General features: G+C 44.0%; 1 protein-coding gene across 2 annotated transcripts in view; it reads left to right on the plus strand.

Annotated features, from left to right (window-relative positions):
* The window catches only part of ADCY8 (adenylate cyclase 8), a 242,886-nt gene that overhangs the window by 194,531 nt on the left and 29,400 nt on the right, over positions 1-18,955 (plus strand). For both annotated transcript variants that reach the window (XM_018558861.1, XM_018558869.1), the window contains 3 exons: positions 8,374-8,463; positions 11,844-12,016; positions 13,342-13,423. In XM_018558861.1, coding sequence (XP_018414363.1) covers positions 8,374-8,463; positions 11,844-12,016; positions 13,342-13,423 — 345 coding nt within the window. The remainder of the gene's footprint in view (positions 1-8,373; positions 8,464-11,843; positions 12,017-13,341; positions 13,424-18,955) is intronic.

The following is an 18,955-nucleotide window of genomic DNA, read 5'->3' on the forward strand; positions in this document are numbered from 1 at the left end:
GAGTGTAACCCAATAGCAGGGAACAGCACCAAGTCCAGGATAAAAGGTACAAATAGGAGATTCCAAAATTCGTCATCAGAGTACAATCCAGGACAAGGCAGGCAGCAAGTATCATAACGGGAAGTCAAGCCAGAGGTCGATAAACAGGAAATCCACATAGTGGGAAAGGGAGGCAGGAACAGGAAGTAACGCTTCGTAACTGCACTGGGTATGTCAAAATAACTCAGCAACAAGTGCTGGCTCTGGCTGGAATTTAAACCCGACAGGGACCAGAAACGTCCCCTTTGTCAGGGCAACGAGGAAGCTAGAGACCCCTGGGAACCCATGGGACGGCGAGGAGAAGAGGGTTTGAGAGAAAGGCCCTCCCTTGCTGATGACCAGCACCTGAAGTGACTAATTGGTCATGGCAACCGCAAGCGTGCACCCGCAACCCAGCCGCCGCTGGGCACCGAATCACCCCAGGAAGAACCCTACAATCTACGCTGTGCCCCCCAGCACCCAGGTAACGGGGCACTCCTGGCCCCATGACACTTTCAGGAGATCTTTCACAGCAGAGCAGAGCTACAATAATGGCACTTTACCATGTAGCCCGCCTTAGCTGGGTCATGTGAACTCTGAGATCACGTGATCAAGCTCAGGGGTTGCATGGGTCAACCCCTGAGCTTCGCCTCACTCAACACACATTAAAAGGTATATCCACCTGAAATTAATGATTGACGTATCAGCTTTAGAGTAGGTGAAGTCTGGCGGGCTGAGTCACTCACTGGCTTCTGATTTCTCCTGGAATTTTTAAAGGTGAGACATCACAAGCATAGTTTCTCATTCTATTACAGTCCAACATTGCGTTTTGGGTGTTCCCATCTATCTTTGCATATTCCCATTAAATTGTCTATAATAAAAATAAATAAATAATCCAGCAGGCAGAGTGGATATAGCATAATCGGGAACTTAGCACAGAGATCTCAATAGTACAGTTCCCGAGAGATTGAAGACACCTTTAACTAGTAAGCCAATGTCACACTACCCATCCTATTGCTGGAGGGAACCCGCCAGTGGCAACGTGTAGATAGAACACTCATCTGCTTGTATGTATTGCTCACTCGCCAGCTGGAGCAGCTAGGTGTTGCTTCCTCCCTGCCGAAAATGCTGCAAAATGTACAGTTGTATCAAGTTTATTCAACCCCCATTGTAAATTTTGCTAGCAAATCTGATTTGCAACGGGGTTGCAAGGGACATGACGCTTTCCTACCAGCCAGGGAGCAAAACATGTAAGCAGCTGAGCCTTCACCTCTGTATTGTGTCCTCCATGACAATCATTGCCACTGGTAGATTCCCAATAGTGGCAGGATGGTGGGCTATCAGCCTTAGGTGGACTGGCCCTCTAAAAATAAGTGCTAGTGCGGGAGGAACTAGAGGCTGATTCCCCAGAACTGGGACCAGACGGATCTGTGATTGCTGTGACCCCTATCTCTATGCCCAACATTCATTGCACCAGCCATTCTTACAAACAGGCATATACGAGTTGCATTTCTGTGTAGGGCCTACAGTCAATATTCAAGCCACATGTCGAACTCATTCATCCTCTATCCTCTTATTTATAATCTTGTTTCCTATTCCTGCTACTCTTCTTTCATCTTGTATTTTATTACTACTTTACAACATTGCTGCATCACATTGTAAATCGAATGAGCCTCTGACTTGACAGATATTAGGGGGAAATATTAGGTTAGGTTCCAAGTGCTTTTCTCAATTTGATTTTTCTCGAGTTCTTTCCAAGAAAATAAATCCATGTATATTGCTTTGGGATAAGGTTATAGACTGCTGGGTGCAGTGGCTTTATCACAAGGGTTACTGTACAGACAAAGGTAACCGATCTATCACTAGTAATACCATCAGGTCTTCCATAGGTGCGCATTGCTGGATTATTATTATATCAATGTCCCTATTTTTTTCTTAGCTGAACAGGATTTTTGAATAGCTAACGTAGCTGTAGCCTAAGGTGGCAGGACGCCACACGAAAGCCAAACATCATGTTGCTAACTTTCATTAACTCTACCCTGTGTATAATAAAAGGTTCCAGACTGCAGACATGCATGCCAGTACAATCCAGTGGGGGTCCTCATTGTGCTCCTTGAAGTAAAATCATACTCAGGCATTCAAATGTTTGCATATTCTTGACAAGCATCAAGTCAGTTTTACAAAACTCCCTTGCTGACCTTTGTAGTTGCAAGCACTGCAGAGCAATTCATCCACAGAGTTCATAGCAGAAGCACTGAAGTGTTTCATGTTGTTCTCTCAGCAGCTCTGCAACCCCCTCTCATATATGATTTAGCAGCTCGGCTCCCCCTGGTCCTCCTCCCGGCCATGACTCAGCAGCTTAGATCACCCTGCTCCCCTCTCTCAGTCCTGACACAGCAGCTCAGCTCACCCCTCTAAGCAGTGACTTTGTGATTTAGCTCTACCAGCTCCCTTCTCCCGGCTATTACTTAGCAGGTAAGTTCCCCCCTCCCAGCAGTGGCTAAGCAGTCTTGCTTCCACTGCTCCTCCCTTCTAGCAGAGACTCAGAAGCCCAATGTAAGGAGCTCTGGGAGAGAGTAAAGGGTGAGCTAAGCTGCTAAGAGAACAACTTGGAAGACTTCTGTGCTTCTGCTGTGAGGATGAATTTCCTGAAGATATAGTGAATAGTGAGGGCTTGTTTTAAAGCTCATTTACTGCTTGTAAGTAAATGAATGTCCAAATCTGACCACAGGTCAAATGTAAAGAGAACCTGAACTGGGGAAGCTGTACCCAAAAATGGCAAGCTGAATGCAGATGGTTAGTCACCAGTATTTCCTGCGCCCTCCCTGCAGCTGATCATTTTTCCATTACTGACTTGCATGCCTTGTCCCACACTGTGTCTCTGTATAGAGGGGGCCATCTTGAGAGGCAGGGCTTTTCTTCCTCACGTTGGAGCTGCCCTCTTGATGACTGGTGGGGGAATATTCAAGAAGCAGGAGGAGAGGTGGTTTATCCACATAATGGATAAAGCAGAAGCAGGGAGATCCTTGCATTGCAAGTCCTCAGGTACAGCTTTCTCTCCAGCAAGGAGAACAGTGAGGAACCTATTGACAACATTATCAAATCTCACTCCAGATCTGGTGAGACAATCAGTCAGAGGCATAGTGATTGATATTGACACAGATTACGCTTTATTCCTAGGGCACCAGGCAGGGGGCACTGGTACCTGGCACCCCCAGAAGTGTCAAATGCTGAAGAGTCAGCAGTGCACATGTACAGATATTAGGTGCAGGATGTACACTGCTATTTTTCTGAAGAAATTCAAGGCAAAAGGTAACATTTTCAGGTTACTGCTTAGGCACGGTCAGCAGTTTGAGATGTTCCTTATAAGACAGCAGATCTTCACTATTTGAGCTTGGGTCCACGAAAGTGTTGTGATGGAGGAAAGATTATGGGGGGAATTTATCAAAACTGGAGCAGCCGAAACTGTCATCAACCACAGCCAGATTAATCTAAAGCTGCCCACACACCTTACAATTTATCTGCAGATTTTCTGTGGTCAGATGGAAAAGGTGCAACAGATTCCTCCATCTACACTTAACTGTGTGGATGGAGGAATCTCCACCTGGGCCAATCTGTTGCACTTTTTCCATCTGACCACAGAAAATCTGCAGAATAAATTGTAAGCTGTGTGGGCACCTTAAGAGGTGCTGAAGATCAGCAGCATTACTTGCTTTATTAGAGCCAATTCTGTGCAGCCTAAAGGTTCCCACACACCTTACAATTATCTGCAGATTTTCTGTGGTCAGATGGAAAAAGTGCAACAGATTGGCCCAGGTGGAGATTCCTCCATCCACACAGTTAAGTGTAGATGGAGGAATCTGTTGCACCTTTTCCATCTGACCACAGAATATCTGCAGATAATTGTAAGGTGTATGGCCAGCTTTAGTCACAACCATTGTACAGCACCTCTACGCAGGATCAGAGCCTGTATATCAAATTAGCAAATATGGTTATTTCTATAAATAGTTATAATCAAAATTATTCATTGCCAATCATGTGTATTGGCAAAATTTAGAGACTTTCAGCTGTTTGCAATGCACAAATCAAACAAAAGCAATTGAAATAGATCAACACAATGTATGTTTCAAGTGGTGTTCCCAAATTCAACTGAAAATGCAACTTTTAATGATTTCTGCAGTCTCAAAATTATTCAAACCCTTCATGGAAAAGCATCTTTAGCATTTAGTAGAGCATCCTTTGACTGTTATGACCTGCTGCAAACGAGATGCATGGCAAGACGCTAGTTTCTGGCAGCATTCCTGAGGAATCTTAGCCCATTCCACAAGCGCAATGGCCTCCAGTTCACTAATATTCTTGGGTTTGCGGGCTGCAACTTCCTTTTTCAAATCCCACCAGAAATTTTTTATGGGGTTCAAGTCAGGTGACTGTGATGGCCACTGTAGAATCTTCCAGGACTTCTTCTGCAACCAAGCATTGATGGAATATGAGGTTTGCTGGGGATCATTGTCCTGTTCAATGACGCCCAAGCTTCAGCTTACGCACAGACGACATTATGTTTTCTCCTAGGATGTCCTGATACTTTCATTAATCCATCTTGCCCTCCACATGCTGCAGGTTTCCAGTGCCAGAGGATACAAAGCAGCCCCAGAGCATCACTGAGTCACCACCATGCTTAACTGTAATCAGTGTTCTTTTCAGGGTAGGCTTCATTCTTCTTCCTCCAGACATATCGCTGATCCATAGGGGCTGAAAAGTTCCAGTTTTGTTTCATCGCTCCACAGAACAGAATCCCAGAGCATATTGGAGCAAACTTTTCTTGTGCTTTTGGGTCAGTAGTGGTGTTCGTATTGGAGTTCTGTCATGGAAACCTCTGTTTAGTACGGGTCTTACTGTGCAAATTTAAACCTCAGTGCTTATTGCCACCAAGTCTTGTCACAGGTCATTTGCAGTCACTCAAGGGTTTTTCTCAACCGGCCTTCTCAGAAATCTCAGATTTGTGCTCTTATGAGGGATTCTATTCAGAGGGTTGAATGATTTTGAGACTGCAGAAGTCATTAAAAGTTAAATTTTCCGTTGAATTTGGGGAAACCACTTAAAAAATTTGTTGTGTTGACCTATTTCAATTGTTCTTGTGTGATTTCTTCATTGCAAACAACTAAAAGTTTGTGAATGTTGCCAATAAACCTGATTTTGATCATTTTGATTACATCGATAGATAGATAGATAGATAGATAGATAGATAGATAGATAGATAGATAGATAGATAGATAGATAGATAGATAGATAGATAGATTGATATCTGTAGCCTTATGTAGCCCGCATTGAGGTGCTGTACAATGGTTGTGACTTATGCAGCATATAAATGGCTCTATTATATATAATGACTGTATACTTACAAACAAAGCACAGAGAAAGCGAGGTTTTAACATGACATTACACTAAGGTTATTGACCTTACATTATACGTAGTTCCCCTTTAAATACTTGTTGAACTCTCCTACACTTCAGGCATCAAAATGAATGATGGCACAGATGAATACACCAATAACTATATTGATCTGGAAGGTAAAAGTACTTAGCACAGCAGTAAAAAACAAATCATAAAGGACTATGACAACAATATTTCATTTATACAGCATAGTTAGAGGGCCCAATAAAACCCGCTGGCACAGTACATTTCTGCCTCAGTGATAATGCAATTTCGTTTTTGGATATCAGCAATAAAATATCAGTTCAGCTTATATATCGCAGCTTAAGAATAAGAAAGCTAAAGTATTCCTCAAAGGCTGGGCAACAGAAGGTCAGGCCGTAATACAGGGAGTAAGGGGTTTTACGGTTACATCAAAGTTTTATATTAAATTACCTAAACATGCTTTTCTGTAAACCAAATAAAAGAAACAATAAAGTATAATGAACGATGAAAAATATAATGGACTTAAGAACTTGTCACATGCCAGCAAGGTACAATGTTCCTATAGCTCTGGAGGTTTATCTGGCCACTCAGGGTATGTGCTAAAGAGAGCAGCTTGTAAAATAGAATGCTATCATTGTGTGTTAATGTTTTAAACACCTCATTTCGACATATACTTGGTAATTATATATGTAGATGGGGGCAGTCCTATGTGCTCATGACATACTGTTTCCTGATTTGTTGTGTTACACAATAGTTGTGCTTTAGGCCTCATTCACACAAGAAACGGCCGGCACGTACAGCTCCGTTCTGCGTGCACGGCCATATCGGGCAGCTCACGGGAAGGACAGGGGTTGCGTGTGATTAGTACTCAGTCCCTGTCCTTCTCCATGGGACTACGTGGCCGTACGCCCCCTTAGCTCAACCGACCTGCACGTCCATACGTGTGCGGATGTCCCGGCTTGGACGCAGACAGGATCCATTCTGTCAGCATACAAGTATGGACACCCGCATCCGCATGGACGTACAGGGCGGGTGAGCTAAGGGGGCGCACGGCCGCGTTGTCCCACGGAGAAGGACAGGGGCTGCGTACTAATCACCCGCAGCCCCTGTCCTTCCGGGAGCTGCCCGATACGGTTGTGCACACAGAACGGAGATGTACGTGCCGGCCGTTCCCCGAGTGAATGAGGCCTTACTGCTCCTTTTCACAAAGAATATCTATGAGTTGACCAACTTCATGAACAACAATGCACCCCCTGTGTGGCTGATTTCTTATCTCAACAGCTGTTAAGCAATTAGATAATATAATTAGCTCATCTACTCAGCCCCTAGTGTCTAATCTACAAATAGCTACGTTGCAAAAAAATTTTGGCTGGGGTTCTGCTTCAATTATACATTATGAAGCATCCATCAGAACAGCAGTACACTGTGCTGGGGCTTTGCAATCGCCATGGCAGTTAGGTTTTAAGTGATGATATGTCATCATTGCTGCCTCCAAAAGACATTATTACTACATAATCAGGGCTGGTGCTAGGCTATTTTGCACCCTAGGCAAGACCAGCTACCTGCACCCTCAGCGCCCCTCCTGTGGCACAACCCCCAAATATAGCCAATAGCAGACTGGCTATTGAAATCCCACCCACTGAGCAGAGGAGCAGACTTGAGAGATAAAGTTGTCTCTCAGTTCCGTTACTCTGCTCTATGGGCAGGTGCAATTGCCAGCCTGCTATTGGCTTTTGCAATTTGAAATAGATGGGAAGGCGCCATGGAGAGGGTGAGTGGTCGAGTCTGCGGCCTAGGCAGGAGTGCGCCCTAGGCGGCTGCCTAGTGGCAGCACCGGCCCTGTATATGATATATATATATTCTCTCTCTCTCTATCTCTCTATCTCTTTATATATATATTTATATACATATATATATATGTGTGTGTGTATATATTTATATATTGACTGAACCAATCCAACAGCCGAACCTCCGGCAGTTCACTCGCTGCCGTTCGCTCCTATACTCATAGGGGCCGAAAGGCAGTGAGTGAATAGCCGGATGCCGCTGAGTGGCATTTGGCCCGGCCATTCTGCTCGCTACCTCCGAGGTAGCTCGGGACATAGTATCAGTGGGACAGAGGGTCAAGATGTAGGACTTACCCACTAACTCCAGAGCAGTTGGCACCTATGCAGAGTCGCTGATAGGGGGTACAGGCAGTACTCCGGGCCCCGTCAAGTCAGCAGGGGGGCCTGGACCCAGCAGAGGCTGCCTGTCACAATTCTATGAACTGTAATACTTTTTGTTATATTTATACAATGTTTGATAACACGTGGAAATATAGTCAACTCCTCCCATGCTCGCCTCCAGGACTTCACTAGAGTCTCTTCCATCCTCTTGAACTCTTTACCCCAACCTGTCCGTCTATCTCCCACTCTGACTGCCTTTAGGCGATCCCTTAAGTCTCATCTCTTCAGGGAAGCCTATCCCACTCAACCATCACGTTCTCAAACAATTCATCCCCACACAGCTACCTCCTCATGTATCACTTGCCCCTCCCTTTTAGATTATAAGCCCTCAGGGGCAGGGCCCTCCTTACCAACTTGTCTTGAATTATATTGTGATTGTAATGTCTTCCTTATATAGTAAAGCGCTGAGCAAACTGTTGGCGCTATATAAATCCTGTATAATAATAATAATAATTTCATTGGGTTATGCGGTGGGGTTGACTAGGGGGCCCTGTCAGGTTGGCTGTACAGGGCCCCGTGGTTTGTAATGTTGGCCCTGCACATATAGGTCCATCACATTTGGGTAAAGGATCAAACTTCTCACTTCCTACACAAAATGCCTCTATCAAGTCTCAATCATTATTTTTTACATTGTTGTTGTTACTTTTCTAACTATATATAGATGTGTTTCAGTTTCCCTCCAATTAATTCTCCCCTCTTCCTCTCCCCGCAGCTGTGGTGTGATTTCGACAAATCAATTACCTCAAAAAACCAGACATTCAACTCCTCAGCCTCCGTTACCGACATCTGCTTTTATCCCGAGGTAATTGCGATCTTGTCACTCTCTCGGCTAATGGTCACTTGTTGCAAGACGTATAGGCGCATAATACATCTCGGGGAAGGCAATAAAAACTTCAAACCTCAAACCGCAAAAATAATATTTTCTGTTAATTGAAACTTTTTACGGAAAATATTTTTTTTGCTCCCCGGTGAGATCGCTGACAAATCGCCCGCACCTCTTTCTCTCATCGCGGGCCCATTGTGTGCGGCTAATTTTCCGCAGAAATGAATACGAAGGTGTCACAATGTGTCGGGCCGGATCCAAGAAAAACTCTTGACTGCACAATAACAGGCGACACAAGGGAGACACAAATTATCGGAGTTTGCTGCACAGCAACACCATGTTTGAACTAATAACATGTTATTGTGGCCGGGTGCACCGGGGCAGAAGGCAGAATGGGCAGCTAGCTGGAAAATAAGCTTGTTTAAAGCCACTTAAAGGTTTTTCTTTTTTTTTCTCCATACGTCCGAGTTCATTTTCGAGGCCCCTTTTTTTTCTACATTTTCCCTTGTAGAAAGCGCATTATTATTTGCGCCATTATTCGGTGTTCTGAATACATGTTATTATAGAACTGCAGGCATTCCAGATAAAAAGGAGGTGATGGGAATGTGTACTTTAGCTAATGAAGGGCTCTGATAACCGCTGTTTGCACTGACCACATAGCAAAAGAGCTCGGTCCAGTTAGCTAAAAAGAAAATATATATTCATCTGTGAGTAAAGTAATCACAATGGGGATGCATTGGCCTCATTTACACTTTCATGTGGGCTGTCCATTGCTGGACTGTAGGCAGATTTAAAACAAAAAACAGCATTTGAAATGTAGTGCTGTAATTGTTTGACACAATTATAGTATTAAACAAAATTTTAAATGTAAAATAAAAATTAGGACGGCATCTAGGCTTCAATAACCTGTGGGCATTTCAAACCAAACACTTTTTTCTAGTTAAAATGTGTGTCCAGCCAAAACTAACCACTGTATACTGACACTTCTGAATGTGGCCTGGACATCTAGGCTTCAGTGTTGTAATTGTTTGATACAATTATAGTATTAAACAAAATATCAAATATTGTAAACTAAAAATGACATTTGGACTGGGCATCCAGGCTTTAATAACCTCTGGGCATTTCAAGCCAAAATTGTTTTTTCTAGTTTTGCATAGAGTGGGGGAAAGGTACAACCAATGTCAGGGTTTATACTCCTATCCAGTCCTATCCAAAACACAATTTAAAATGTGTGTGTCCAGCCAAATGCATACTGTTACTTCTGAATTTGGCCCAGGCATCTAGGCTTCAGTGCTGTAATTGTTTGAGACAATTATAATATTAAACAAAATAATAAAACATGTAAAATAAAAAAACTACATTTGGACATCAAGGCTTCAATAACCTCTGGGCATGTCAAGCCTAGTTTTGCAGTGGGGAAAGGGTACAACCTCTGTCATGATTTATACTTCTATCCAGTGAGAGAGATTTACGCTCACTTCCTGTCCTGCTGACAACCTTTTACCAGACAAGATGTGATTTATTTATTATTGGTATTTATTTATTTAGGTAGCCTGAGCTCAAGGAGCTTACAATCTAAGGTCCCTATTTCAAATATGAGGGCCAATTTACCTTCCAGCATGTATTTGGAGTGTGGGAGGAAACAAACTCTTTGCAGATAGTGTCTTGACCGGGATTTGAATTGGGGGCCCTCAGGGCTGCAAGGGAAGTGCTAACCACTACGCCATTGTGCTGCTCTGGGTGTTATGACAACTTTGCAACAGTAACAGACAAAAATGTTTTTTTTTTTAAATGTAGCGGGAAAGCTAGAACCCCCGTCAGATTTATAGTTCTAACTGTGTCCCTATTGCAGATTTCCCCCACTTCCTGTCTGGTTAAACCATTCTCAGCAGGACAGGATCTGAAGATAAGCCTCTCTAAAGGAGCCCCAGATAGCATTAAAACCCTAACTGGGGTTCTAACCCTTCCCCACTCTATCCAACACTAGAAAAAATAATTTGGCTTAACATAGTCTTCAACCCTGTTGTGCCCTAAAGCCTACATAGATGCCCAAGACAAATATATTGTTATTCTAAATTTTTTTAATACTATATTCATATCCGTCAATCACGGTACTGAAGCCTAGATGCCCATGCCAAATTTAGAAGGGTCAGTATGCATTGGTTAACGTAAACATCACTCTGTGGGGCCAAAATATGAATGCTCTCATCCAAGGTTCACATAAACATCTACCTAAGACAAATTTTCTAAATGATTTCAATGTTAAAATGTGTGAATCTTGGGTGAAAATTGTGTAAATCTTGGGTAAAAAAATTGCCAAATACACCACTATGAATAGTTTTCCCACAGTTTTTTTTTATATAGATGTTTGTAAAATTTATTTTTAATACTATAATTATAGTACTATAACTGTATCAGAAGACTACAGTATTAAACAGAGTTATACTGCCACCTACAAGCAGCAATGAACTACACAAGCTAAAGGCATTTTTTTTTTTTTCTCAGTGAAGTCTTCAACTTGCATTCGATCACTATGTCATAGCTGACATAATGATCACATGATCAGGAATACTTTGGTTTTCGATCGCCAGTGACAGCTGGGTATGAGAAGCAGAAGCAGTGCAAAGTGTTGGCTGGTAGATGTCTAAGGCCTCGTTCACACCAGACATTGCCATTCATTTCAATGGAACGCCACACACCCTCCAGCCCCACAAGATAGTGAGCCGGCTGCAATGCGCTGCAGTGCGCTCTGGCCAGAATCGGTGTGACCAGTGTCTGGTGTGAAAAAGCCTCAGGGATGATGTTAATTAATATAAAGGAATTTCAGCACAGGGCATCATGAGTAGTGTTTTGGTATACAGGGACTGCAAAAAGTTGACACCAGATCACATTCAGGTACATACACTGCTTGCATATAAAAAATACATTTCAGTGATGTAGTGTGAATACAAATCGGCATTCATTTGTATCTAAGGATACCAATCATATATCTTTAAAGTGCATGTAAACCGAAGAACAAATATTTCATATATTGCAGCTTGTAAGACGTGTCACCCAAGGGCAAAAAGTATGTTAAAACTACAAAACTCATGTAAGTTAGGAGGTCACTGGATTTCTGGCAGGATCAACAGGTATTCTGAGGCACTTATTAAACAGATATGAAAAAAAAAACACTTTTAATTATATTTAGCAGACCAGAAGGGAACAAAAAAAAGAAATTAATTGTTAATATTCATATATGCTTTAAGTACTGAGTACTCTGCACATAGGTCCTGAATTGGCTAAGGGAGGGTAAGGGGAGGCAGTTTGTATTATTTGCTGTCTATATAGCTGACAACGACCATTTTCTTTTCCTGCAGTACTTCGTCTTCACCGGAGTTCTTGCAATGGTCACCTGCGCGGTCTTTCTACGTCTCAACTCCGTCCTGAAGCTGGCAGTGCTGCTTATTATGATAGCAATATATTCCCTACTGACAGAAACAATTTATACGTCGCTCTTCTTGAGATATGACAACTCTCATCACAACGGGAAGTAAGTGTAACCGTGGTGTGTTGGTAATAAAGTTGCATTTCTCAGTAACGCTGAATACAATGGAGGTATTTCATTGGCCAGCAATCACATTCATATCCAGATAACATTCCTTTGTGCAGGATGTATGATGAGAGCCGGCATATGACTGCATTTGGGATCAATGTGTAGGCTGTCATGCTGCTCTAGGTCCTGAATACTGTCCACCACCACTATAAGGTTCCGTGCCTTACTCCATCCAATAGAACTCCAGGCTCCATCACCTCTCTGCCTAGTGCCAAAAAAAAACCATAGAGCTGCACCAATTGTTCTTCTGCATATAAAACTTTATTTCACAGCTCCAGAGACACTCCACCCGTTCCTTCATGGCCATTCTTTAAGACACCAAAGAAGCTGCTTAGCTGGGCAGATAACACCGGCTCGTCTTTTATATTAGACACATACATTATTATACACTGCCTGGCCAAAAAAAGTCACCACCTGGATTTAGATAAGCGCAAAGGTCAGAGCCTTCCATTGGATAATTAGTCTAGGTCCAGCTATGTTATGTGCCCAAAAAATGAGGTCAGCTGCTTACTTGAATACACTGAATGACCAGGTTTTTCCATCAATGGATTTTTTCTTCCCTGGCACATTGGGCATATTCCAAGATGACAATGCCAGGATTCATCGGGCTCAGATTGTGAAAGGGTGGTTCAGAGATCATGAGACATCATCTTCACACATGGTTTGGCCATCAGAGTCCAGAACTTAACCCCATTGAGAATCTTAGGGATGTGCTGGAGATAACTTTACACAGTGCTCCGACTCTCCCATCATCATTACAATAACTTGGTGAAAAATGAATGCAACTTTGGACAGAAATAAATGTGGTGACATTGCATAAGGTTATGGAAACGATGCCACGGCGAATGCGTGCCGTAATCAAAGCTAAAGGCGTTCCAATTATCTTTATATATATAGACAACTAATTATGTTCTTCTTTAGCAGATTATCTTTATATATATTGTGACAGGGTACACGATTCTGTGTATGTCAGCAATGAGGAGACTAGTTCTCTTTAAATGAAACCACTAAATTTAGATGAATCACATTTCAGTGTGTCAGGGAATATGATGGCTGGCTTCTCTCTGGATGTGGACAATGTGGTTTCAGGCAGACTATCTATTTGTGAATTCATGAATAAATAATGGAGTGTAAACAGGCTAAGCAGCCGCCTACACAGCGAGTTTTGAAAGCCGCTTTACTAACCGTCCTCCTTGTACCGAACTCACACTGTATTGTTACCCTGATAAAGTATCTGAGATTCTTCTTTTATCTCTCCCCAGCACCGACTTCCTGGGGACGAAAGAGGCCTCTCTGCTGCTAATGGCCATGTTCCTCTTGGCGGTGTTTTATCACGGACAGCAGGTAAGGCAAACACATCCTTCAGTCTCTCATTTACATGCACTCTGTGACATTTTATGATGAAGCGGCTTTAAAAATGTCACTGCCTCTTTGCACTGACACTGTTGTCCTCTCGTCTTCCAGAACACTTGTAATTCACTCATATCGACATGTACGAGTTGTTATAATGTGGGAAACAAATACCCTGCATAGCAAATAAGAACAGCTTAAAGGAGAATTATGAGGCGAGTGATTTTTACTCAGCCTCATAATCTGAGCCGACCTGTGACAATGAGACTGTCACAGGTTGGGTTAGTAGATCGGGAAGTGAGCGAACACATACCGTCGCTAGCTCACTTCTCAATCTATCCCTGCAGAGAGCCGTGACTGTCACTCACGGCTCCCTGCAGGGATTCCCCCCCCCCCCTTCCCCTGTCCTATCCTCCAGCGCTGACTGGCGGAACGGACGGGGGAGGGAGCAGGTACAGCTGGCTCTGCCTCTGGATAGGCAGAGCCAGCTGTCAATCTCACAGCTGGGTGGATCTCGACAGCGATGTCTGGATCTATCCCGGCTGCAGCGTCTCAGTATACCGCTGCAGCTCGCGTTATACTGAGCTTTGGGTCACGGGAGAACGCTAGTTTGTGTTCTTCCATGACCCTTAGGAGAACTATGGGGAAAAGCCCTGACCCCATAGTTCTCCTTTAATACAGAGAATTCTTGTATGTAGCGTTACTTACTAACAGGCTCATGTAGCAACTTTTCAAACATCAAATACATGGTCTCCTGTAGACAGTCTGAACTTTCCCTTGTGTGCCCCTGTCCCTTCCATTCCGGGCTCTCTTTAGCTTCCATGATGAACACCCTGTGTACAATGGCACACAGCAATTGCAAAAGACCTAAAGTCTAACAGGGCTATTCACAAATTGTTTGTCTATGGAACTGAATTCATGGTGAGCCAGGGATCGCAATCTCAGCAAGTGTTGCGTCTGTCAATCAGAGTTCCTGAAAGGAAGGCATTTTTACTGGCAGATATGTGAGCTATGTGTAAAAAGAATTGGTCTTTCAACATCACCACGCTCCTCAGGGGAAGACAGCAAAGTATACAAAGTAGAGTAGTTTGCAATACTATCCTAAACAAAGTGTTTGGTATATTTTAGGCTTTAAAAAACCATTTATATTATTTAGCAGTGAAAATAGCATGGTGAGGCTGGAAAGATTGTAGAAGAACGCCCCCTTCCCGGGGTCTTAACCAATAGTAAATGAAACACAGCTTGTATCTTCTTGTTACAGTAAGCACTTTGGAGCCTTCCAATGGCAGTGCAGTGTTTACTACTAGTAGTATCACTACTACTCAGCACAGCTCAGAAACTTTCTTCAGACCAGTGCAGGCTCCCATTTGTGCCATAAGAAAGACCTACTCACCATAAATGCTTAATGATTGGGTGTTTGCTTCCGAACTCTGATTTGCCTGGTGAACGAATCCCCTCTGTAGGTTTTTTGAAAGAGTTCATTTGGATACATTACCAAACCACATGGAAGCTATGTAATTGAAACCCTCAATCAATCCACTCAATCAATCAAGACTGGCCCAATCAATCAATCAATCAAGTCTGGCCCCTTACTCCCAGATCGGCACGGCATCAAACAGGGATGCCACTTTTAGTTAGCACAGGTCCATGACAGCCTGGGTTCGGGTAAGCAGGTTGAATGACAATGGGTGTCATTCAACACAGAATACTGAGAACATCTGGTGGCAAAAAGAAATACTGCAAGTGATAGCACCAGGTGAGTATTGTAGCAAAAAGCACCTTTTAAATGTTTACTATTGCTTGACTTTTTTTTTTTTTTGCTTAACTTCATCTTGAAAGTATAAGATCATATGACATGCCCAATGCAAGGTAACAACCCTGTGCTCTTTGCAGGGCCCCTACACACCTTGGGCAACACTTTTCCACCCGGTTCCTTCAATTTTTAGGTCGAAGTTTGATGAACCAGCTGGTGCCAACAGGCCCACCTGGAGCTCAAATTTGTGCTGTGCGGAAATCTCATCGATGTATGGCTGCTCTATCTGGGCAAACCTAAAAAAGAACTTCAGGCAAATAAATCTTAACCCTTACAGTGGGGCTACCCCCGCACTGCAAGGGTTATGTGCTCGTTTTTGCCTAGGGAGCTAAAATAACAGAATTATACTCGCCCGAACCACAATCCTAGCTGGCTCCTGGAATGGCCCCTTTAGCCGCCCCTTCACTCCAACAATGGGCTGTCCCTTGGCATCCTCACGTGCTATACACAGTATAGGATGTGATGATTCACGGGAACTTAGACCGCTGGAGCAGAAGGGGAGCGAGGCTGCAGGGAATGGTTTAGGATACAGTAGTTCGGGTGAATATATCTCTGTTATTTTAGCTCTCTAGGCAAAAACAAGCATTTAACCCTTGCAGTGCAGTAAAAAAAGAAAAGCATGAATGTTGGGGTGCCATTCAAATAAATAGGGTATGTTACTCACACTTGGTGAGCTGTGTGATAGGATATGATAACCGCAATGCTATGGTGTGAATGGGCTCCAAGACACATCTCTGCTTTTCCTCCAAAGTGAAAGTGATTCAAAGCAACTTACAAGGGACATGCATGTGCAATGCAGCAATGAATTATGGGACATGTGGTGACAAAAGCAAGTGTCATGCATGTGCAATGCAGCAATGAATTATGGGACATGTGGTGACAAAAGCAAGTGTCATGCATGTGCAATGCAGCAATGAATTATGGGACATGTGGTGACAAAAGCTGAGTAAAATGGTGGCAGTGCATTGAGGAAGTCCATCCTATGGGCATCTTCATTAAGTAAGTTTACAAACTTCTAGATGGATCTGGTTATTAGGAGCGGGATAGAACTTATAGAAATGCAATATAAAAATACAGATTTATTTTTAGTTTTTGCCCATTGATACCCTTCTATAATGTAATGAGAAATACATTGATTGATTTTTGGATTTTGTATCTGCCTGGAGTTCAGCTTTAGAACAAGGGCAGGGTATGGGGAGGGGGAGTTATAAAAAATATAAATTTCTGCATACTGGAGTTCTCCTTTAATATGGACCCGTGTACAAAGACCTTTGAGCTCTGGATTCCAGATGATTGTGGAAATGTTTTGAAAGGCTCTCAAGCTGTGTGCAGGAGATTTGCAGTACAAGAGGAGTAAGTGAGGAAGAAGAATGACAATATACCAGAGAACCTTTTTTCCCCTCTGTCTGGATCAGCAAGCCCTGGAAGCTACATGTACAGATAACAATCTGAAAGATAAAGAGGAAATTGTTACACCTTAGGGAAAGGCAGATGCCAGATAGTGTGACTGTGTGTCATTTGAAGGTAATGTAATAAGTAAAGCAGCACAGTGGCGTAGTGGTTAGCGCTTCTGCCGTGCAGCACTGGGGTCCCTGGTTTGAATCCTGGCCAGGTCACTGTCTGCCAGGAGTTTGCATGTTCTCCCTGTGTGTGTGTGGGTTTCCTCCGGGGCACTCTGGTTTCCTCCCACACTCCATAACAGACATGCTGGAAGGTTAATTGGCTCCTTTCTAAAATTGGCCCTGTATGTATGTGAGATAGGGACCGTAGATTGTAAGCTTCTTGATGGTAGGGATTGATGTGAATGTGCAACTATGTAAAGTGTTGTGTAAATTGTCTGCTTTATAAATACCTGTAGTAAGTAAAAGTTGTTGGTGGAAGTGGAAATAGAAAGTATCATAGCTAGATAGATCCCTAGGCATCCTAGCAACAGAAGGACCCGAGGTGGCAATAGTGGGCTGAGTCCCAGCAACAGATGGACCCTAGGTGGCAATAGTGGACTGAGTCCCAGCAACAGAGGGACCCTAGGTGGCAATAGTGGACTGAGTCCCAGCAACTGAGGGACCCTAGGTGGCAATAGTGGGCTGAGTCCCAGGAACAGAGGGACCCTAGGTGGCAATAGTGGACTGAGTCCCAGCAACAGAGGGAACCCTAGGTGGCAATAGTGGACTGAGTCCCAGCAACAGAGGGACCCTAGGTGGCAATAGTGGACTGAGTCCCAGCAACAGAGGGACCCTAGGTGGCAATAGGGGACTGAGTCCTGGCAACAGAAGGATGCTAATTGACAATAGCTGCCTGCAGAAGACCCTAACAGAAAGATCCTAGGTGACAATAGCTGTTTGCATCCTGGCAGCAGAAGGACACTAGGTGGCAGGAGTTAGCTGTGTCTTAAGGTGCCCATGCACCTTACGATTATCGAACGATTTTCGTATGCGATCGACTTTTCGGCCGATAATCGCATGTGTGCATTGCAGTGTCCGACCGACAGTACTGTACAATCGTATGACTTTGACGGTCAAGCATGTTTGAAAACTTTGCTAGATCGTACGATTTTCGTAAGGTTGCTGGTGTTTCCGTCCGTCAAAAGTCGTACGATCTACACTGCGCTTGCGCTAATGAAAATACGGCAAATCAATTACCGCATTTCGTCCAGGTGCTTTTCCTTAATTACAGCTAAATTAATCTTGCGATCATAGGGGCAGGATGCGGCTGTCGCACGAAAGTCGTACGACTATTCGATCATCGGACGAAAAGTTTTGAAAAGTAATCGTAAGGTGTATGGGCACCTTTAAGGTGGCCGTACACTTTACAACCATCGCAAGACCTTAGTCTTGCGATGGTTGTAAAGTAATTTAAAAAACGTACGATCTGCCCATCTTGGACAGGCAGATCGTACTTGCGATCATCGCAAGCCCGCCCCCCTGAGGGGCGGGCTTTCGATGACCGCAATGCTGAACGGGCAGTGTGCGCGTGCGCACAACGGCCAGTTCGGCATCTGTCTCCCGAGCACCGTTCTAACCAGCCGAAAATCGTACGATTTTCGGCTGGTTTTCTAGCGTGCTCCTTAGACAAAAGACGTGCGACCGTACAGTAGAAACGGTCGCACGTCTTCATTCACACTGCACGATTCTCGTACGATCGCGGGATTTCCAGCGATTCTCGTACGAGAATCGTGCAGTGTATGGGCACATTTATCAACAGAAGGACACTACGTGGCAGGTGTCAGCCTGCGTCCTAGTAACGAAGGATGCTAGACATCTCCCACAGCGTAGCATCCTTCCTTGCTAGGTCACAGGAGGTACTTTCACCCCAATAGAGTACATTTGTGTTGTACGCATCTATCCATTAGCACAAAGCGTACAGAGGAAAATAAGATCAATACGCAGGACCTTGGAAGGATTTCTTTTCTAATTTAATTAATACAAAAAGGTACACACAAGGTACACACTTTATGCTCTTGGTCCCTTTAACCTCTTGCCGTCCGCCCGTAGTAGAAAAACGGACGGACGGCACTGCTGCATTGGCGGGTTGCCGTCCATAGCCCACCGATCGCCTATATGTGCTCGTTTGCGTCCGCACATGCGCCTCCCCCGCCCGCGTGGCCGCCGGCGCCGGGTTTTTTTTGGCCCCCCTGACCCCTCACCTTGAATCCCGGGATCCGCTGCCCCATCTGCGGCCCGGGATCGGCTCCGAGGGCGTCCGGGGGGGGTGGG

The sequence above is a fragment of the Nanorana parkeri genome, unplaced genomic scaffold (genome assembly GCF_000935625.1).
Source record: "Nanorana parkeri isolate BGI_ZX_2015 unplaced genomic scaffold, ASM93562v1 scaffold15, whole genome shotgun sequence".
Classification (NCBI taxonomy): domain Eukaryota; kingdom Metazoa; phylum Chordata; class Amphibia; order Anura; family Dicroglossidae; genus Nanorana; species Nanorana parkeri.